The 19,438-nt window shown below is 37.1% G+C and overlaps 1 protein-coding gene across 1 annotated transcript; it reads left to right on the top strand.

Annotated features, from left to right (window-relative positions):
• Nucleotides 1–16,223: 16,223 nt before the first annotated feature.
• On the top strand, nucleotides 16,224–18,877 carry LOC122408980 (NAD-dependent protein deacetylase Sir2B-like). Its single transcript, XM_043416133.1, has 2 exons — nucleotides 16,224–16,825; nucleotides 17,131–18,877. The coding sequence occupies exons 1-2, from the start codon at nucleotides 16,380–16,382 to the stop codon at nucleotides 18,875–18,877; spliced, it is 2,193 nt and encodes a 730-aa protein (XP_043272068.1). The 5' UTR covers nucleotides 16,224–16,379.
• Nucleotides 18,878–19,438: the final 561 nt, after the last annotated feature.

The raw sequence follows: 19,438 nt of genomic DNA on the forward strand, positions 1-19,438 counted from the left end.
CCGCCGCCGCCGCCGCCGCCGCCGTCGTCGTCGTCGTCGTCGTCGTCGTCGTCGTCGTCGTCGTCGTCGTCGTCGTCGTCGTCGTCGTCGTCGTCGTCGTCGTCGTCGTCGTCGTCGTCGTCGTCGTCGTCGTCGTCGTCGAATTCGGATATTGTCATTTCATTCTCGTTTAGGTTTTCTACGCCGCTTGATTCATATGGATTCTCATTGCGTATGGTATCTGTGAATTTTTTTCAAACATCAGTTATATCAATTACATGAAGAACTTTCTCATGTTCATTTTCTTCATTTCTTCTTTAATTATTCGTCGATGCTAATTCAAACGTTGCTTTCTTATTGTAACGGTACTGACAACGTTTATGTTATGCCAATTTTATACTTGCCTCCAGTTGCAGTACTTGCGGCAGTTTGTTCTATGTATGAATTATTCTCGATAATCAAATTTCCGTCTTTGTCATTCCGACTCATTCCCAAAGGAGATTCCGCTTCGTTTAACGTCCTGTTCCTCGAGTTCGTTGTCAGACGTTGATTATTCTCATTCACCTGCAAATGTTTGGGAATACCGTTCACTTTTATTTCATTGACGGAAATATCAACATCATTTTTCAACCTATAAACGCAGCTGTTGTTCGCTATAATTTTCATAATTTTTTTTACTCTCGTCGCATGTTTTGTTGTTTTAAAGTTGATTCGCTTTCCTACATTTTTCATACCTGCGACAGTTCATATCGTGGCATTTCATCGGTGTTTATCATTGTTCCATCAACATTCGTTAATATCGATTGGGATACTTCCATTTGATTGAAATCGGTATTATTTCCTCTACTTATGTCATCCAGATCCTCATTCGTTCTGGAATCTGTAAAATTTTTGCAATAATGTTAAGTATCCTATTGATAACGAATCCTTTCATGATCTATTTCTTCGCCCTTCTTTTATTATTATTTGTCCTTCCAATCCTCTACGTCAACAGCAATATGCGCACACCACATAACGGAACCGTTAATATGCAATTGCACCTTATCGTCCAATATTTTGCGAACTATTGAATCGAACGAAGCGGTATGATCGCGACGTATGTGCAATTACGAAAAATTGAAATCAAAAACAAAAATTCAAAACACAGTTATGAAATTGAGCGTAATTATCTTAAAAGTCGAATATTTCATGTGAGATACACGTTGTTTGTGGACGTGAGCGCGCACGTTTTCGCCGATGCACGATCACAATACACTGTACCACCACAGAGTCACGATCAACGAATACTTTCAATCGCATCCACGGACGTAAAAACATTCCGGAACGTTTTACATCGCGGCCATTTTATCGTCGAAGCTGTTTCGTCGTTACTATATATATATATTGGCGGGCGGAAGTCAAATATGTTACTCGACAAACAGTGTTCGTAATGCGTGAATCGTATATCGGAATTCGACGTCGTTGAATACAAAAAAAAAAGATAAGCACTAAAACATTATAGCACTCTTTAAACTAGTTTCCAAAGCAAAAACAAAATATGTATTAATAATACGATTACTAAATTTTTCTATCGCGGGTATATAATAATCAATCCATCACTGCGCACGCGCTGGTTATCGAACCATACGTCATCTTATTATGTTCTCGTCATTTTACTTCATAGGTATCTAGGCCCTCTACGTTATCGGCCACGTGAGGCGATCTAAACACACTGCGGTTATGAATTGCTCATTTTCACCACCAGAGTTAGGGAACAGTGTATTCGAATGAAAGTGAGAGTATAACGGCGGATATGTGAATATTTCCAATAAAGTAAGTAAATAAAAACAGCTGCAAAAAGACGTAAGAAAATTTTTAAATGCGACGATTCTATGGGCGCCATTATATCACACAAGTTGAATGAATACTCGCGTCACCACGAAACGGTTGTAGTATACGAAGTAAAAATATAGGGACGGGGAATGCGAAAATGTAAAAATACTGGAGAACCGAAGTGTGCGTTCGGGACACCTCGGTGTTCGGGCGCTCTGAGCGTTATACGCGACGGGCGGAAAGTAGAAACGCACCCGCACATATGTACTCACGAGTCTTGGTTTCGAACACGGCCAGCATGCGCTAACGATGATGCGCGCGAATTCCGTTATGACACCTTGCGTCCTTATTGCGTCGGCGCAAATTGGAAGTATATATGTGAATCGTTGGAACGCAGAGTTTCGTGTTGTCGTTAAATCAAAATGGTAATTGTAAAAAGTGCGTGATTATAAACGTGAAGTGCCATTTTCGATGTTTCGAAACGTAATCTATACATCGCGGGATCATCGATTTCGAATATCGCGATGTATATGTATGTGCGCGAGTGTCACAGTAAACCGGTACGTTTTCAATGAAAAAATACATGTTACTGCCGCGAATAACCTCAATATGGTTCTTTGGAACTTTGTAAATATTTGTGCCATGTTTAACGGTGAAATTATGAGAAAAGTTCAACGAAATAAATCTGCGATAAAATGTAGGTCATAAGAAAGTGTACAATCGTACGAAAATCATGACACCGACGAAGAAAATGATCATAAGAGTAATTAAGCTTGACTGTTATTGTTGAAGAACGTGACGAGGAAAAGTTATAGCTGGAGAACTTCGCATTATGGGTGAACGAAGAATCTGTGGCAGGTGGAACACCATGAGGATATGCGATTAAGAAATATTAACCATGAACAAGAATTTCTATCCTGGGATAGACAGACAAAATAAATACATGTAAGAAGGGTTCAATCATTTCATGTCAAGAAAGTAAAAATCTGTTTCTTATCAACATAAGAATTTCAGGAATATTAACGGAACTGTAGTCTGAGGAAAATGCATTCAATGTGTGCATCGGAGGAGGAATACTAAAGCGATCATCGCACGATAGGTCAAGGATGGAGGAACATGGGAAGCGAATACTGGGAATCAAAACTGCCAACGAAACGAAACAATAAACCAAGCAAAAACTTCTAGCCATAAAAATGGACCACAGGAAGATAACGAAAACAGCGTCGTATAGCAGGGGTATGTTAAATTAAAATAAAAATATTTCGATGAAGCCAAATAACGCTGAAGTTTGCAACGTTGGAATCCAACGAAATGATGTAAAAAAACTCCTAATGATTCCACTAATTCTCCAATCTTGTTACCTGCCAAATTTGGAATTCGTAGTTTTTCAAGCTGCACCGATATTTCGTGAAATAAAAAATAATTGGTGGATTACAAATGTTTTTTCCTTCATTTCGTTGGACTCCAACGTTGCAAACTTCAGCGTCGTTAAAGCCAAACGCTTCTTCCGTCAACCTTCTTCTGTCATAATTTGAAAATATCGTCGTCATGGAAGAAACGATGAGAGGAGAAGATAATGCAGGTGTTAACGTAGATTAAAAATATCTGGTCATGGCGAATAAACACATTGAAGCAATATGAAAGAAATGAGAAAAGTTTCTCCTATCGAGTAATAAAATAGAAATGTGAAGAATTATTAAGGATTATAAAATTTCAAATAGACAGGCTTAATCATTGATCTTGACCAACAATGAAATCTCATCGAACAATATAACTACAATAAATGATGGTATCTAGCGAGGTTGAACTGTCTGTGAAATAGCAGCATTGCATAAAAACGTATTCTAGTATATAATGAAAAATTCACCGTAATTGGAGCCTCTCAATAATCGGCGAATGGATAATCGTTTTTCAATCTATTTTTCAGATATTTCAACGGAAATAAGGGCGGAACAAAGGCGTTCGAGGACGAGAACAGCAAAAAAATGGCAAAAACCGAACGGGCGAGAGAATAGAGAAGAAATCAGTAAGGACAAGACAAAAACGGGAACAACGAGCAACGAGATAAAGAGGACGATGACTAAATTTAAACGTCGCAAGAGGATTATTTTTCAAATGACAGGCAAGTTAAATTTACGAATACGTTACGGGGTTGAGTAACTGCTGAGTAACCGATGTTGTGCATTGCTAGTGGATTCGTGTTACAGCACATCTTATTGACATGTTAAAACTTAAAAACGATATTTTAGCGGAACCATCAGCTGATAGATGAAAATTTCCACGATGACACATCACCACTGGTATTTTTCAACGAATTATCTGCGTTTTACGACAGATTGTTTTGCAACAAGTCTCATTTTGTTCCTTAACTGGTCCTCTACGAACCGGCTATGTGTTTTTTCCAATTAAATCGTTTCACTATTGCAGCTAATTATTCGTTAAGCAAATAAACTTTTACATTGATAATTTCTGAAATCAACTCCGTTAGAAAATACAGATAATTCTTTGAAAAATACCTATGAAAGTCATGGGAATTTGCATTTATCAGTTAATGGTTTTCAAAACGATCGTTTTTAATATTTTTTCACGTTAATGAAATATGCCATGTATACAGTCCATTTTTTACGTTCTCTGAAATTACCAATAAACGGTAATCGGAGTATTTTGACGTAATCAATAATTATTTTTCATTTGGATTTCAGATTATTCATTGGAAAGAAAGCCGGATTCGAGGAGTTCGACGTCAAATGAAGCAGTGCAAAGCAGTTAAGATTTTTTTTATATCGCGTGTAACGGAAGCGGTCAATGCCGGACTTTCTACGTTTAAAAGACGCTGAAGTAACAATTCATTTTTTTATTATCGAATAAATAATGCAACTTTTGTAATGGCGCTCTCCTATTACGAATCAAGTTGAAAAAAAAAATTACGAAGGAACAATTCAAAATCCAGCACAAAGGTTTTTTCATGATGGTCGAACAATAAAAACATCTGAAAAACTCTCGCCTTCCGTGCAACCCTTGAAAACTATGTTTTTTACGAACGGCTATAGGACGAACCGGAGTGCTGAGATTTTATTGCTTATTATATCTCGCGTTAATGTTTATAGCGACTTGATTTGTCAAGGAGAGCGCGCTACGATGAAACAAAAATGTTAATTAGTTTTTAAGTTTTTTGTAATATTTAAAAAAATAAATTTTGTTGTATTCCCCTCTTTTCACACTCCGAGAGCAATAAATACATGTAATTGCTCTTGGAGGAGTTCAAAATTTTCCCACCTTACCGCATCCTCATTTATTTTGATCCCTAAACTTTCCTCCCTGTACGAGGCTGAAAGAAATACCGGTGCCTCTCTGAAGAGGCACCGATACCCTCCTTGAACGAGGCTGGAAAATAAAAATACCGGTGCCTCTCTGAAGAGGCACCGGTACCCTCCCTGTACGAGGTTGAAAGAAATACCGGTGCCTCTTCAGAGAGGCACCGGTACCCTCCCTGTACGATGCTGAAAGAAATACCGGTGCCTCTCGGAAGAGGCACCGGTACCCTCCCCGTACGATGCTGAAAGAAATACCGGTGCCTCTCTGAAGAGGCACCGGTACCCTCCCCGTACGAGGCTGAAAGAAATACCGGTGCCTCTCAGAAGAGGCACCGGTACCCTCCTTGAACGAGGCTGAAAAATAAAAATACCGGTGCCTCTCTGAAGAAGCATCGGTACCCTCCTGTACGACGCTGAAAGAAATACCGGTGCCTCTCTGAAAGGGCACCGGTACTGGGTATCGAATGCCCCAAAAATGGTGCTGAAATCGTACCTCGATACCGGGTATCGCGTTCTGTCAGGGCTTTTCCGCACCACCGCAGGGGTAGTTCCAGGCGCGTTTTTTTTTACGTCACGTTATGTCCATTAGGAACCCAAGAACATGAAGAAGTTCATGTTGGTGGCAGGAATATGATTTTCGGCTCTTAACGTCGGATTCCGAGAAAAAAAGACCGATTTTTCGTCAAAATTATACTGAAAATATTTCGTCACAGGTCTGTCAGTAGTAAGGCTATACTATAAAAATAATAAACGAAAAATTGAAAAGTTCAAAAAAATTCAACAAAAATAAAAAACAATCGAAAAAATTCTGTAAAGAAAAATAAAAAAATTTCAAAAAAATTAATAAATATTGAAGACATTGAAAAATGTACTATCCAAGTTACATGTAGTATAAAAATGTATGATATCAATTGGAGGCCAAGTTTTTATTGATAATTTGGAATATTTATCGAACAAATTGGAAACTTTAATGAAATTCATGATAATTATTTTCGCGAAAAAAGTTAATGAAAAAAAAGTCATAACGGAAGTTACGTGCAGTACTAAAATGTATTATATCAATTCGAAGTCAAGTATTTATCAGTTATTCGAAATATAATCTCCGGCGACAAATGAATGTTGAGAATCCTTGTCGGGCTCACAACGTTTTATCAAAATTACTAAAAAATGAATGGAAATAAAATCATTAAAAATTCACATGAAAGTCATTCGTTACTTCAAGTACTTCGGTACACACTTTAAAGAATCGATTCCCCTCCGACTTTCAGGATCCCCTGGTATTATTCACAACATTCAACTTCGATTGGATCGGTACAAATTATGTTCAAATACGTCTTAAACGTACTTGTCCGGCCCATCACTTTTTATTCAAATTGCTCATTCGAAAACAAATCAAAAACGAAGTTAATGCATGTGTTAATATTGGAACAGTAATTCCCGAGAAAATAATTTTCCTTCGAATCGCTCTTGTCTAAATGAAACGAAAATGAAAGATGAAGTTGATTAATCTATTTATATTATATGGAGTCATAATTCACAACAAAATCATTTTTCTCCAAATTCCAGGAATCCACGTGTCGTACTCGGCTAGTGATATTTATCAAAATGTGTACGTGACTATAGAAAAAAAAACATTGCATGGCTGAGTAGGTTCGAAAATTTCTAGTAATGCGCCTAATTATTTCTCATTTTCATTGGTTCTTACCGAATGGTATGTGTTCACTGAAGAAAATTAGAAGTGGATATTGCTATACGAACTTGCGAACAATCAAGTTCAAATTACTTGGAGATATTAATTTTATTTCTATCCACTTTATTATATTTGTCATTATAGAACAGCCCTGATTTGTTTTCGAATGAGCAATTTGAATAAAAAGTGATGGGCCGGACAAGTACGTTTAAGACGTATTTGAACATAATTTGTACCGATCCAATCGAAGTTGAATGTTGTGAATAATACCAGGGGATCCTGAAAGTCGGAGGGGAATCGATTCTTTAAAGTGTGTACCTTGTTGAAGTAACGAATGACTTTCATGTGAATTTTTAATGATTTTATTTCCATTAATTTTTTAGTAATTTTGATAAAACGTTGTGAGCCCGACAATGATTCTCAACGCTCATTTGTCGCCGGAGATTATATTTCGAATAACTGATAAATACTTGACTTCGAATTGATATAATACATTTTAGTACTGCACGTAACTTCCGTTATGACTTTTTTTTCATTAACTTTTTTCGTGAAAATAATTATCATGAATTTCATTAAAGTTTCCAATTTGTTCGATAAATATTCCAAATTATCAATAAAAACTTGGCCTCCAATTGATATCATACATTTTTATACTACATGTAACTTGGATAGTACATTTTTCAATGTCTTCAATATTTATTAATTTTTTTGAAATTTTTTTATTTTTCTTTACAGAATTTTTTCGATTGTTTTTTATTTTTGTTGAATTTTTTTGAACTTTTCAATTTTTCGTTTATTATTTTTATAGAATTTTTTTCCTGGTTCTAAATCTTTTTTCTATGTCATCCAGAAACAAGAGACCATCAATGTACTTGTCCCAACCTTTTTTTCCCTAGGGGAGAAGTTTATGGTTTGATATCACGCCTTTTTTCTCAAAAGTTCCTCATTTATGTTATGACGGTTATAGGATTTTAGTAAAAATTTCTATGAATTATTTGCTTAGTACATTTTTATAGATTCCATTCTCATACGAACATTTTCCCTAGGTATGATGTTCGGCTTATAAAGTTGGTTTCCACCATAAAAAACCAATTTTTCGTAAAAATTGTAGTGAAAATATTTCGTCACAAGTCTGCCCTTGAACGTTGGCGATTTTTTTCCTTATACTCTAATATGTTGTGCCTATTAGGAACTCAACAGCATGGAGGAATCCGGGATGAGGCCCGCGAAATGAATTTCGGTTTATAATGTTGGTTTCCACGTAAAAGACCAATTTTTCTTCAAAATTGTACTGAAAATATTTCGGCACTGGTTTGGTCTTGGACTTTGGTGATTCTTCTCCTTGTCTTCTAATATGTTTTGTCTATTGGGAATCCAAGAGCATGAAGAAATGCGTGTTGTGGGCCATAATATGATTTTCGGCTTATAACGTTGGTTTCCACGAAATAAGATCTATTTTTCGTTAAAATTGTACTGGAAATATTTCGTCACAGGTCTGTCTTTGGACTTTGGCGATTTTTTTCCTTGTACTCTAATATGTTTCATCTATTTGGAACCCAAGAGCATGGAGAAAAGTGTGTTGCGGGCCGAGATATGATTTTCGGCCTATGACGTTGGTTTCCATGAATAACAACAAATTTCTCGTCAACATTGTACAGAAAATATTCCGTCACAGGTCTGTCCATGGAGTTGGGCTTTTTTTTTCTTCTACTCTAATTTGCTATGCTTATTGGGAACCCAAGAGAATGGTAGAAAGCGGGTTGGAGGCCGAGATATGATTTTCGGCTTATAACGTTGGTTTCCACGAAAAAGAACCTATTTTTCGTCAAAATTGTACTAGAAATATTTGGGCATTGGTTTGTTCTTCCACATTGGTGATTTTCCCCCTTATCTTCTAATATGTTTTGTGTAATAGGAACACAAGAGAGTGAAGAAATGCGTCTCGTGGGCTGTAATATGATTTTCGGCTTATAACGTTGGTTTCCGCGACAAAAGTTCTATTTTTTGTCAAAATTGTACTGAAAATATTTCGTCACCTGTCTGTCCTTGGCCTTTGGCGATTTTTTCCAAGTCGTCATGCCAAGAAAGAACTGATGTAAAGATTTCCTTAATAGAACAAATTTTATTTATCCCTTTTCTTCAAAATTCAAATAGATCAAATTCAAGGCACGAAAAATCCAACAGATTTGCCCACTTTAAATGTCGCTTTTGCATTCTGAATCTAGAGATTTCATTTCATCCAAAACGTGCCCTCAATGAAATATATTTCCAAAGTTTGCAAGTGGCCGCTGAGGTCCAATTATCCACAGTTTGATAGTTGCTGAAAAAAAGTACCCGAAAACTTCTAACATTTATTATACCAGAACTCAAAGCAGCAAAAAAAACTAAGCGAATTTAATTCAACAAAGCAACAGAATTCAAAGACGTTTAAGGTACCTGCATTGGTTTTGGAGGAAAACCTATTCAGGACAATTCAGAAATTAATTTAGAAATTCGAAAACTCACAATGGATTAGAAAAAGGAAAATTGAAGTATCTAGAAAAGCGTAAGACTTTTGTGATGAATTTTCTAGATTACATGATACGGTTGGAGTAAATGATTTGAATGATTGGCACACACGCTGCAACACAGAAATATCAAAGTTTGGAAGTATTCGCTGTATATCAGTCATACAAACTTCAATACTATTTGAAAAGGAACACTTAAAAACTTGTCGAACCAAGTTCCATTTACATATTACCATAATCAAAGATAAGGGGTGATCCGTCGCATATATATTTATCCACAGAAATTTCAGAGTTCGCAGGTATCTGCTGCGGTTCAATGTATCTGCGCAATGAGCTTCGAAGACAGCAATTTCAAATCTATCCATAAATGAGCAACTGAAGACTTTTATAGTAAATTTTTTACTTCATATAGATGTTACAGTTAGAGTCAAAATGTAAAATGAATGGCACAGTATTTAAATTGTATAGTTTGCAGATTCTTGCAGTATTTTAATGATCCGAATCTACAGCATTATAATGAAAAGTTGTCAAAAGTCATGATGTTACATTAAAATGACATAGCGCACATTGCATTCAGCAATTCTGTAAGTTTCTGGGGATGTTGGTAGGCATCATATTTGATCGCATAAAAAACTGAGCAACAGTAGACTTATCGGAATGAATTTATTTTATAAGAATTCCATATTTGTAGTTTGCAAAGTGGAAATACTCAACATACATGTCATTGTATAAGTTTTGTTATCAAAATTTGTGTTTGCATACCGCATTCCTAAGATACGACTTTTCATATCATTAGCAAAAAAAGTATCCAAAGTCTTTCTGGAAAAGTTTCCAAATTTATCACTCGACAGACCTAATGGGAAAAGAATAACTACACACTATACCAAGACCAGATTTTTTTTTGAAAATCTAATTTACAAAATGTGCAATTCAAGATCATGGTTAGAAACCTCTCGAATCATATTACCACAATCATCATGAAGGAGTAGAAAATCATAGAACACATATTAGGGAACGAATTAATAATATGAATCGATCCGCTGCAAAACTGATGGCGTGAAAACAAGGATCGGAGAGGGCAGAGCCAAACTGAATATCAAGCAAAATATGGGGATGTTTAAAAATAATGACGACACAAGAAATAAATTAGAAAACATTTATTCAATTAAAGTTTCTAATATCATTCTAACAGTTGCGTGTATTTTTGTTCTATTTATTCGTATATATATAACCTATGTACACATGATATATAACCACGCCAGTGACGATATATTCGCACTAGACAATATTTCTCGTAATCTGGTTTAATTGAAGGATTATTTCAGTCAACACTTATTTCCAATCGAACGAAATAATGAAATCTTGAAAAGTTTCGTTGACATTGCATCGCGCATTTTTTATATTCTTTTTCACACACACATCACAGACTACATTTACGCGGCCGCTTTGATACCGGTTTAATATATCACAAATAACAAAATAAATAGTAATATGCACTTCTTTAGATGATGAAAATTATTTTTTTATTGATCCCGCACGCACTTCGTAATGTCGAAACTCTGTTCATACGATCAAAAACTGACACATGGTTTGTACGTATATATATGACAAATGAGTAGTTTGGTGACTTTTTTTAATATAAAGTGAGTATTTCGGTGACTTTTGTGTACTTTGGTGACTATCACCGAAATGCCTCAATTAGATTTTTCCGGCGCTTCGCGCCGGAAAAATTTACTTAATGGTTAATTTGTAAACTACATGGATGACAGACGTTGCGCTCCTTGGCTGGGCTACTCTGGGGTTTTTGACCTAAAAATTTCGTCTCTCCGGCGCGAAGCGCCGGAGAGACCCACCCATTTACTTTTCAAGAATTTTTTTTCTTCAATTTTTTTAATTTGAACAAAGAAAAAAGAAAATTCTTGAGAAGTAAATGGGTGGGTCTCTCCGGCGCTTCGCGCCGGAGAGACGGAATTTTTAGGTCAAAAACCCCAGAGTAGCCCAGCCAAGGAGCGCAACGTTTGCCAACCATGTATTTTTTTAAATGTGTCACCAAAATACTCACCTGTCTTACATATATATATATATATATATATATTTACGTTTTTTGCAGTTTTCCTCGTTGTTGCTGATAAGAAGTTACGGACTTGTGGCTTGGTTCATCGTGTTTTTCAGAAACGAGTTTGCTTAATGTATTTTGGTAAAAAATATGGTCCATTTTGAAATTTGCTCTGACTCGTTAATTCAGGAGTCAATGGGGTTGGAGAAGAAATTTATGAGGGCGTTGATGGAATTCTTGATAATTTAGAAAATGGCGCTGAATTTGTAACCGCATAACAGACTATTCGAAAGTGTTGATGATTTTTAATCGAACAAAGTAAAATTTAAGTTGGAAATAAAATATGCGCGCGCATGTTTGTTTGGCTGTATAGTACTTAAAACAACTTTAATGTATAATAAAATGATTTCTCAAAAAAACTAATTCTGCGTAAGTTGGATTTTCAATATCGCGTTATCTGGAATTTTTATTAGCCGTAATTTGATATATTTTTCTCTTTCAATGAGGCAGGGAATTTTTTAAAAAATTTCCAAGGTAGAGAAACTAAAAATCTATTTTATTAATTAAAAATTTTTCCGAATACACTGATAGGTAATAATTATAATGCAGGAAATTCTATATTCACTTGTGGACAGACTTATGTCGGTCTTTCTCGTGTTACTACCTTAGACGGACTACATTTAATCAATTTCGATCCCCATTCTGTAAAAGCAGATGAGTTAGCTATAAGGGAATACAATCGTCTCAGACAGAAGTTTCGTACAGATCTTGTCCTCATAAAGTTTGCCAAACAATGGGCTCCCAAAATTCCAGATTTTGTTTGGGCTATATCCAAAAATGTTATGGAGTGTCAATCAGCGCCAAGTGAATGGAAAAATATGAGCTCCTGGTCTATTAACGGATTAACCAATGCGGATGGTGTTTCGTGTTATGCTAATTCTATTATACAATGTATTTTCAATTGCAAACCTTTTAGGGAAGAATTTTTCAGAACTTCGGCGGAGAAAGAAAATCCTATACCTCTTTTACTTCGGTCTTATGTGGAAAGAAATAAATCAGTGAGTTCATGCGTTGTAAGAGAATATGTAGGAGAATCGTTTATTCAAAAAAAAAACAGCACGACGTTTCTGAATTTTTCATGGGAATCTGCAAAAAATCTGATTTACTTCGAAATGCTGTAGAACATAAATTGATTATTAAAGTTCGATGTAAAGCTTGTCAATATACGACCACAGATGAACAAGCAAATAATATACTAGTTTTGAGCTTTCCGCGTGTTAAAAAAGCTTTTACTTTACAGGAATTAATCGAACATAGTTTGTCTCAGTGAAATCCGATTGAAGGACATCAGTGCAATGCTTGTGGCGGAATGGGAACACTCTTAACAAAAACTTCGCTATCAACTGTTCAAGGCATTTTGATTCTTCAACTTTTAATATTATCTATAGATGAAAAAACTATGAAACTTTCAAAGATTGATTTTAGTATTAAAGGTATTCCATCCGCTGTAGTTACTGTTTGCGGCGAAAAATATAAAGTCAATAGTGCTATTTTCCATCATGATCGAACAGTATTTGAAGGGCATTATACGAACATGTTAAGATCTGGTACGTCATGGGTTTTTGCTGATGATGCTAAGGTCGAAAAAAGAAGTTGGCCGAAAAACGCCAAGAATAGTTATGTGTATTTCTTGGAACGAACAAAAAAATGAATTAACGATAATAGTTGTTTCGTAACATGTCCTGTGAATTTTTTTCAAGTTCACAGTGCACAAAAAGTAGTCAAATCAAACCGTGAAAACAGCATGAGTGCTGTAAAAAAATTGGAGACAAGTACATTTATGTTTTATGTAACCTCGACTGAGTGAAACCCGACGTGTTACTCGTGTAGTCCAAAAAATAAATGCACGATGATTTATAAGAAGTTGTTCGATCTATTCTCTGGAAACTTGCTTCAATAATGAGCAATTCATTACTAAAGGTTATAAAAAAAAACTATTTCAAACGTAATGAATAAAAAAAATGAATCTGTTAAATCTTGGTAATGTATGAAAAACATTTGGTTCAAAGGAACAAAAGGTTGTCAAATAAATGCAAATGGGACGAGTACATCGGATGACGAATAAACAAAATTTTTAACATAATGGTATGTAAAAAAAATTACGAAACCAACTGTGTTTGAATAAAACAATTAAGAAAAGCTTTCACAAATCATGAAAAAACATTATATTAAAAAAGAAACAATATTAAAAAAAAAACAATATATTAAAGAACCTGGAGCATACCTTTTTTTTCTCCGATGTACTGAGCAAGGTTTTAGGGTTCACCGAAACAGGATGCGTAGTAGTACCCCGTGGAGGATACACTGCTCAGAGGCCTGCCAATTTAGCCAACGGGACCCCCAACATGATGTACGTTTATACCGATATCTGTGAGCCCTATATTACCGGTGATGTTCGCACACCATTGCTACGTGTTGTGCCTGTTGCTATCGCCGATGCCCATAATTACGGATCTGTGCGGATAAGAAGCTTCTCGCCACCGCGTTATATTCCCTTACTACATACTAGTTTTCAAACAATAACCATTGATATAAGGGATGAGTTTGGCGAACCAATACCATTCGAGCACGGGACGCTGACGGTGACGCTATAGTTCAAACGTATAGATTGACCTGGGTGTATCTACAATGGATTACTATGACGAATACTTCGACGTGCAAACGGGGAGTGGGGCTCGAACAGGCTATGGTGGTATCAGCCATGTGTATATCGGCTCACCATCCAGCGAGGTCATGGTATTGGAAGTTTTTTGGGGGGTCTCTTTCGACGTATCATACCTCTCTTGAAACAGGGGGCTCGGACTGTTGGTAGAGAGGCGCTTCGCTCGGGGATTAACATGGCCTCTGATGTCGTTAACTCCGGCATACAACCGAGAGAAGCATTTCAAACGCGCCTGCGCGAATCAGGACAAAACCTGAGGCGTAAAGCTGAGGAAAAAATTACATCGCTCATGAAGGGCTCCGGCTATAAAGGCAGCAAAATTAATAAACTGATGCATTCTGCTGCGTTGAGCGTATCACGGCGCAACTCTGTGAAAAGAAAGGCAGTGAAATCGCGAAAACGTTCAAGCGGCGGTGGCGCGAGAACGAAGTGTGTTAAGAAGAGGAAGAAGGCTGTGAGAGGTAGAAGATCATCGGCTAAACCATGCGTCACGAGACGTAACAAGAAAGCAAGAACAGTGACGGATATTTTTGCTTAAACTGCGCTCTGAAAAATAGCGTTCCTACACGCGCACTCGTGCGAGTGTCTTAAGTCGGAGCTTGAATTATTTTCATTACCGCCAACCCAGACAACGATCGAGGGGACACACTCTGTATACTACAAACCAATCTCATCGCTGACGGATGATTCACCGATAGAATTTGTCGTCCCAGGCCAGGGGGATGAGTACATTGATCTCGCGCATACAATGCTAAGTATACGCGTTAAGATAGATGCTCCAGATTATAAAAAGACAGGGGGGTTAGAGGGCGTATCACCCGATGTAGGACCTGTCAATAATCTCCTACACTCAATGTTCAGCCAGATCGATGTATTTTTGAATCAAAAACTTGTGTCTCCTCCTAACAATGCTTATGCTTATAGAGCTTATATTGAAACTCTGTTGTTGTGCCCGTACATCGCACTCCTAAAATAAAGAGTATATAAATTAAGCGTTCTCAGCATAAATGCATCGACGGCGAAATATCGACGTTCCCGAACGAGCGCATCGACCCTCGATGTCATCACCGAAACTTCGAGAAAGAATATCACGCCATATTGTCGCGAGAGGGGGAAAAACCCCCAAGTCTATAAATTTACCAACTAACCAAAATTCGACAGTCTTTGACGAGAATTGTAACGATCGGTCTCGAGGCAATAAAACCTCGAATTTGTAACTTCTTAAATAAACTTATTGTTAACTTGTTGTAAAAGTATCGAGTTGGAGTTCAGCTCTTTTGGCCTAAATCCCTTAAATACTCGTCCCTTCGCGACGGTCTTCGCGGACACAACATTGGTGGCAGCGGTGGGATAGCCACTACTCGAGAAACCCGACACGTCTACGATAGTCAAACGGAAGGAATTCAAATTGCTGAGGAGGACCGATAATTCTAGAAAAGTCGATATATCGAACGGACGTTCGATCACCGATCATCGCATCCAAGGCAGACCGATCTACGTCAAGATTCAACCCAAAATACGACTGGAGCTGGAGCGGAAGAAATTCAACACGACAACAAATCCGAACATCATGTTAGCGATCATCTTACTGTAAGTGACGGAACATTATTAAATAACATTGTAATCCGCCAAAGCCAGTTCGTATATAAAAATTTATGTGTCAGACGACGAGTACGCTGAACGTCTCAAATTACCGGGCGTAAGCACTATTTCGCGTTCGCTCAATTCATTTTTCGACGATAAACTCGACTACAATCGCGAAAGAAAAAACGAAATCACCTCGCAAAGTAGAAGGCGACGAAGTAGCGCCCAATCTTTAAATCGATCTCCGACATCGGAAGACGATTATTTAGACGCGGAAAATACCCCGGAAAATTCTGTAATAGAAACAACAAATCCTTTAGTATCAACAATGGTTGAAACAGTAAATTTAGACACAACGGGAGATAACCAGAATTCCGGAAATCCCGGAAATAGTCGAAATAATAATCCTGGAAATAATGGCGAAAATAATAGAGGAAATAATTCTCAAAACTCCTCTCCAAATCACTCGCGAACTAACAGACTTCGAGGCTCAATGTCTCTTAAAGAAGCGCGTAGCTTAATTCCTCGATTCGACGGTTCAAAACCGGAAGAAGCGCGAGAACTTGTAGATTCTTTTGCTCATGTCAATAAACATATTTTAGAGGAGGACCAAGAGATTCTCCTGGAATCAGTGTTAACAACGAAACTAACCGGTAGAGCCCGAGCAGAAGTAAGATATAAAAATATTCCAAATTTCGAAACATTTAAATCCGTTATGTTAGAAATATTCTGCGGCACGAGAACCGTAGGAGCCCTTCAAACAGAGCTGTATTCTTGTCGACAGAAATTTAACGAATCAGTAAAAGAATTCGGAAGAAGAGTAGAAGACACAATGATGGAATTAATTGATGCAAGTATAAAAAAGCACTCGACAATGATCGAACAAATGGCGGTAGAAAAGCACATACGCGAAGTAGCCCTTTCGAGTTTCGCGCAAGGTCTCAAACGCGAATACCAAACCATTATTAAAGCTAGGGCATATCCAACACTTAATGAAGCAATCACAGCCGCGATTGACGAAGAAAAGATACAACAGGGAACTCGAAGAGAACCTGGAAATAATACGATCATTTGCAATAGGTGTAACAAAAAAGGTCATCTCGCACGCGACTGTAGAAGCTCAGGAAATAGAAATGAGAATCATGGTAACGGAAATAACAGTTTACCGACACCATAGAGAGGCAGTGGCTCAGTGGTAGCGGGCCCGGCTCCCACCCAGCGAGCCCGGGTTCGATTCCCGACGCCGACACCAATGGATTTTTCTAAGTGTCCCAAAGCTGTACTCTCTGTGGTTCGGAACCCACGTAAAAAAAGTAGGTCCAGAGTGTGTGTAGTGGAAAAAACAAAAACAGTGGGAAAGAAAAACGAATAGTGGAGATATATAAAATAGAGGAAATACAGAAAAAACACACCATGTAAAAACCCGAAAAGGGTATGCATGTAAAACTCCACCACTACTACTACAGTTTACCGACACCGAGTCGAAGCATAAATTCTTTATTTTGTAATTATTGCAAAAAACCAGGTCACGTATATGACGATTGTTGGAATAGAAAAAATAGAAATGGTAACCAAGGAAATAATAGTAATAATGGAAATCAAGAAAATCGTGGAAATCAAGGCAACAGAAGCAGAAATAGAGGTTATCAAGATAATAGACAACAGAATAACGGTCAAAATAACAGTCAAGAAAACAATCAAGATAATAACCAAAATTCGAATCAATCGAACAACGGGAATACGGAAGAAAAGAAAACAATAGGGTCGCTGAACCTTAGTCTCCTCGCGCGAACGGCTGAGCGAAAAAATGCGCACGTTAGCTGTGTGGAGGCTAAGCGAGCTACCGGCTCAAATGCACATGTCGTGAAACCCAAAACGAAATTCGTAATTAATTCGATCGGTTCCTGGGGAATGGCTAGCGACTTTTATATCACATCACCGCACGCAATAGATTCAGCTCTCCTCTTGAAAGTTGACACGGGAGCTCAATGTTGCATAATAAAAAGAAATGCTCTAAGAAAAAATACAGAAATAATCAATGAAACAGTCGAATTGACAGGCGTCGGAGGAAAACCCTTCAATGCCCTATGTAAAGTAATCCTCGAAATCGAAACACCCGCCGTCAAAATTCTTCATGAATTTTTCGTCGTCGATAACGACGTTCCAATCAAAACAGACGGAATATTGGGACTCGATTTTATTAAAAAACACAAGGTCGACATCCTAGGTGGCCGCATAATCAAAATGTATGGTCACGTCGAGCCTTTGGTGAACGGTTCGGAGAAACTACAATCCCGTTCCGAGAGCATCCACTACGTAAAAGCAAAAAATTTAGCGGTAGGATGTTTATCAGCCCGCAAAATTAAAAAAGGAGTAAAAATAGAGCAAGGAATAGTTCCGGAAAAAAGAATGACTTCTCCAATCATGTTTTTAAATACCTTAGATCAGGAAGTCTCAAGAGAAAGGCCGACAGTCGAAATAGAAGAAATAGAAAGCGATCACAAACAAAAACAAATAGAAAAAATTGAAGTTAAAAACTCTCCAGGCAAGGAAGAATACACTTACAGAATTGAATATAATGAAGGAAAAAGGAATACAAATGCTGACGCGCTGAGTCGCATATACGCGATCACGCTCGATCAGAATGAAACCACTGATCAGCTGGAAAAAAGGGGGAAAGAAAGAACGCGTAAAGTCATGAACGACGCGTTTTCATCTTCTTCAACAACTACAGCCTCCTCGGAGAATCGGTCCATCCCCAATTATAATGGCCGACTTGATAATCAACCGAGTGCGGCTGAAGATAAAAATGAGATGCCCATAGAGGACAGCCATGAAGGCGATAACGAGAGTGAAACCGAACACCTCGACTCTGACACGACGAACCTGTCAGAGAAAGACAGAAAAACAATACTACGAGAGTACCACGACACGGCCCACGGAGGACACCCTGGAGTAAAAAGAATGACTCAACGAATTCAAGAAAAATATCGTTGGTCAGGAATGAAAAAGGAAATAAAGGAATATGTAGAAAAATGCGACAAATGCCAGAAAATCAAAGTCATAAAATCAAAGCGATCACCGATGGCAATCACCGACACTCCGGAAAGAGCATTTAACAAGTGCGCGGTTGATGTAGCAGGACCGTACCCAGAAACAGACCTAAGAAATAAATACTTTTTGGCAGCTCAATGTATAAAAAAAAAAAACTAACAAAAAAAAACGATAGAATTACAAATATATAAAATTGAAATATGAAGAAACAAATCGAATATACGAAAAATACGAAAATAAATACAAAAATAATAAACAGAACGCAACGAATAATACGGAACGTGTATAATAACATGAAATAAATAAATAAATTATAATCCGAACGAAAAAATTAATAATAATAATGATAATTTAAAAATATTGAAAGTCAACAAAGTCTATCCACTAACAACAAAAATTAATGAAAAACAATTCCAATTTATAGCAACCACTTCCAAAATAATAATTGTGGATAATTACAAAAGAACGTATTTAATAATGACTGAAGAAGATTTAAACAATGCGAAAAAAGTTGACAACATCTATTATTACAAACCTAAGCAATCACTGCAAACAATAAGCGATAATACATCATGCAAAATAGCGATTTATTTAGGAAATAATCCCGAAAAATTGTCACGTAATCAATGAATTGTAAAAATCGAAAAAACATTAATAATCGCACTAGAAAAGAAGGTAGATGGCTATTCGTAGCCGGAAAACCCGAAAATATTAGAATCG

This window comes from Venturia canescens, chromosome 4 (assembly GCF_019457755.1).
Source record: "Venturia canescens isolate UGA chromosome 4, ASM1945775v1, whole genome shotgun sequence".
In the NCBI taxonomy this organism is placed as follows: domain Eukaryota; kingdom Metazoa; phylum Arthropoda; class Insecta; order Hymenoptera; family Ichneumonidae; genus Venturia; species Venturia canescens.

What these genes read in the sequence shown, in the direction of transcription:
- LOC122408980 (XM_043416133.1), top strand. Translation starts at nt 16,380, where the DNA reads ATGTTAGAAATATTCTGCGGCACGAGAACCGTAGGAGCCCTTCAAACA. An exon ending in CATGGTAACGGAAATAACAG is followed by an intron (nt 16,826 to 17,130) that starts TTTACCGACACC and finishes CTACTACTACAG; the next exon opens with TTTACCGACACCGAGTCGAA.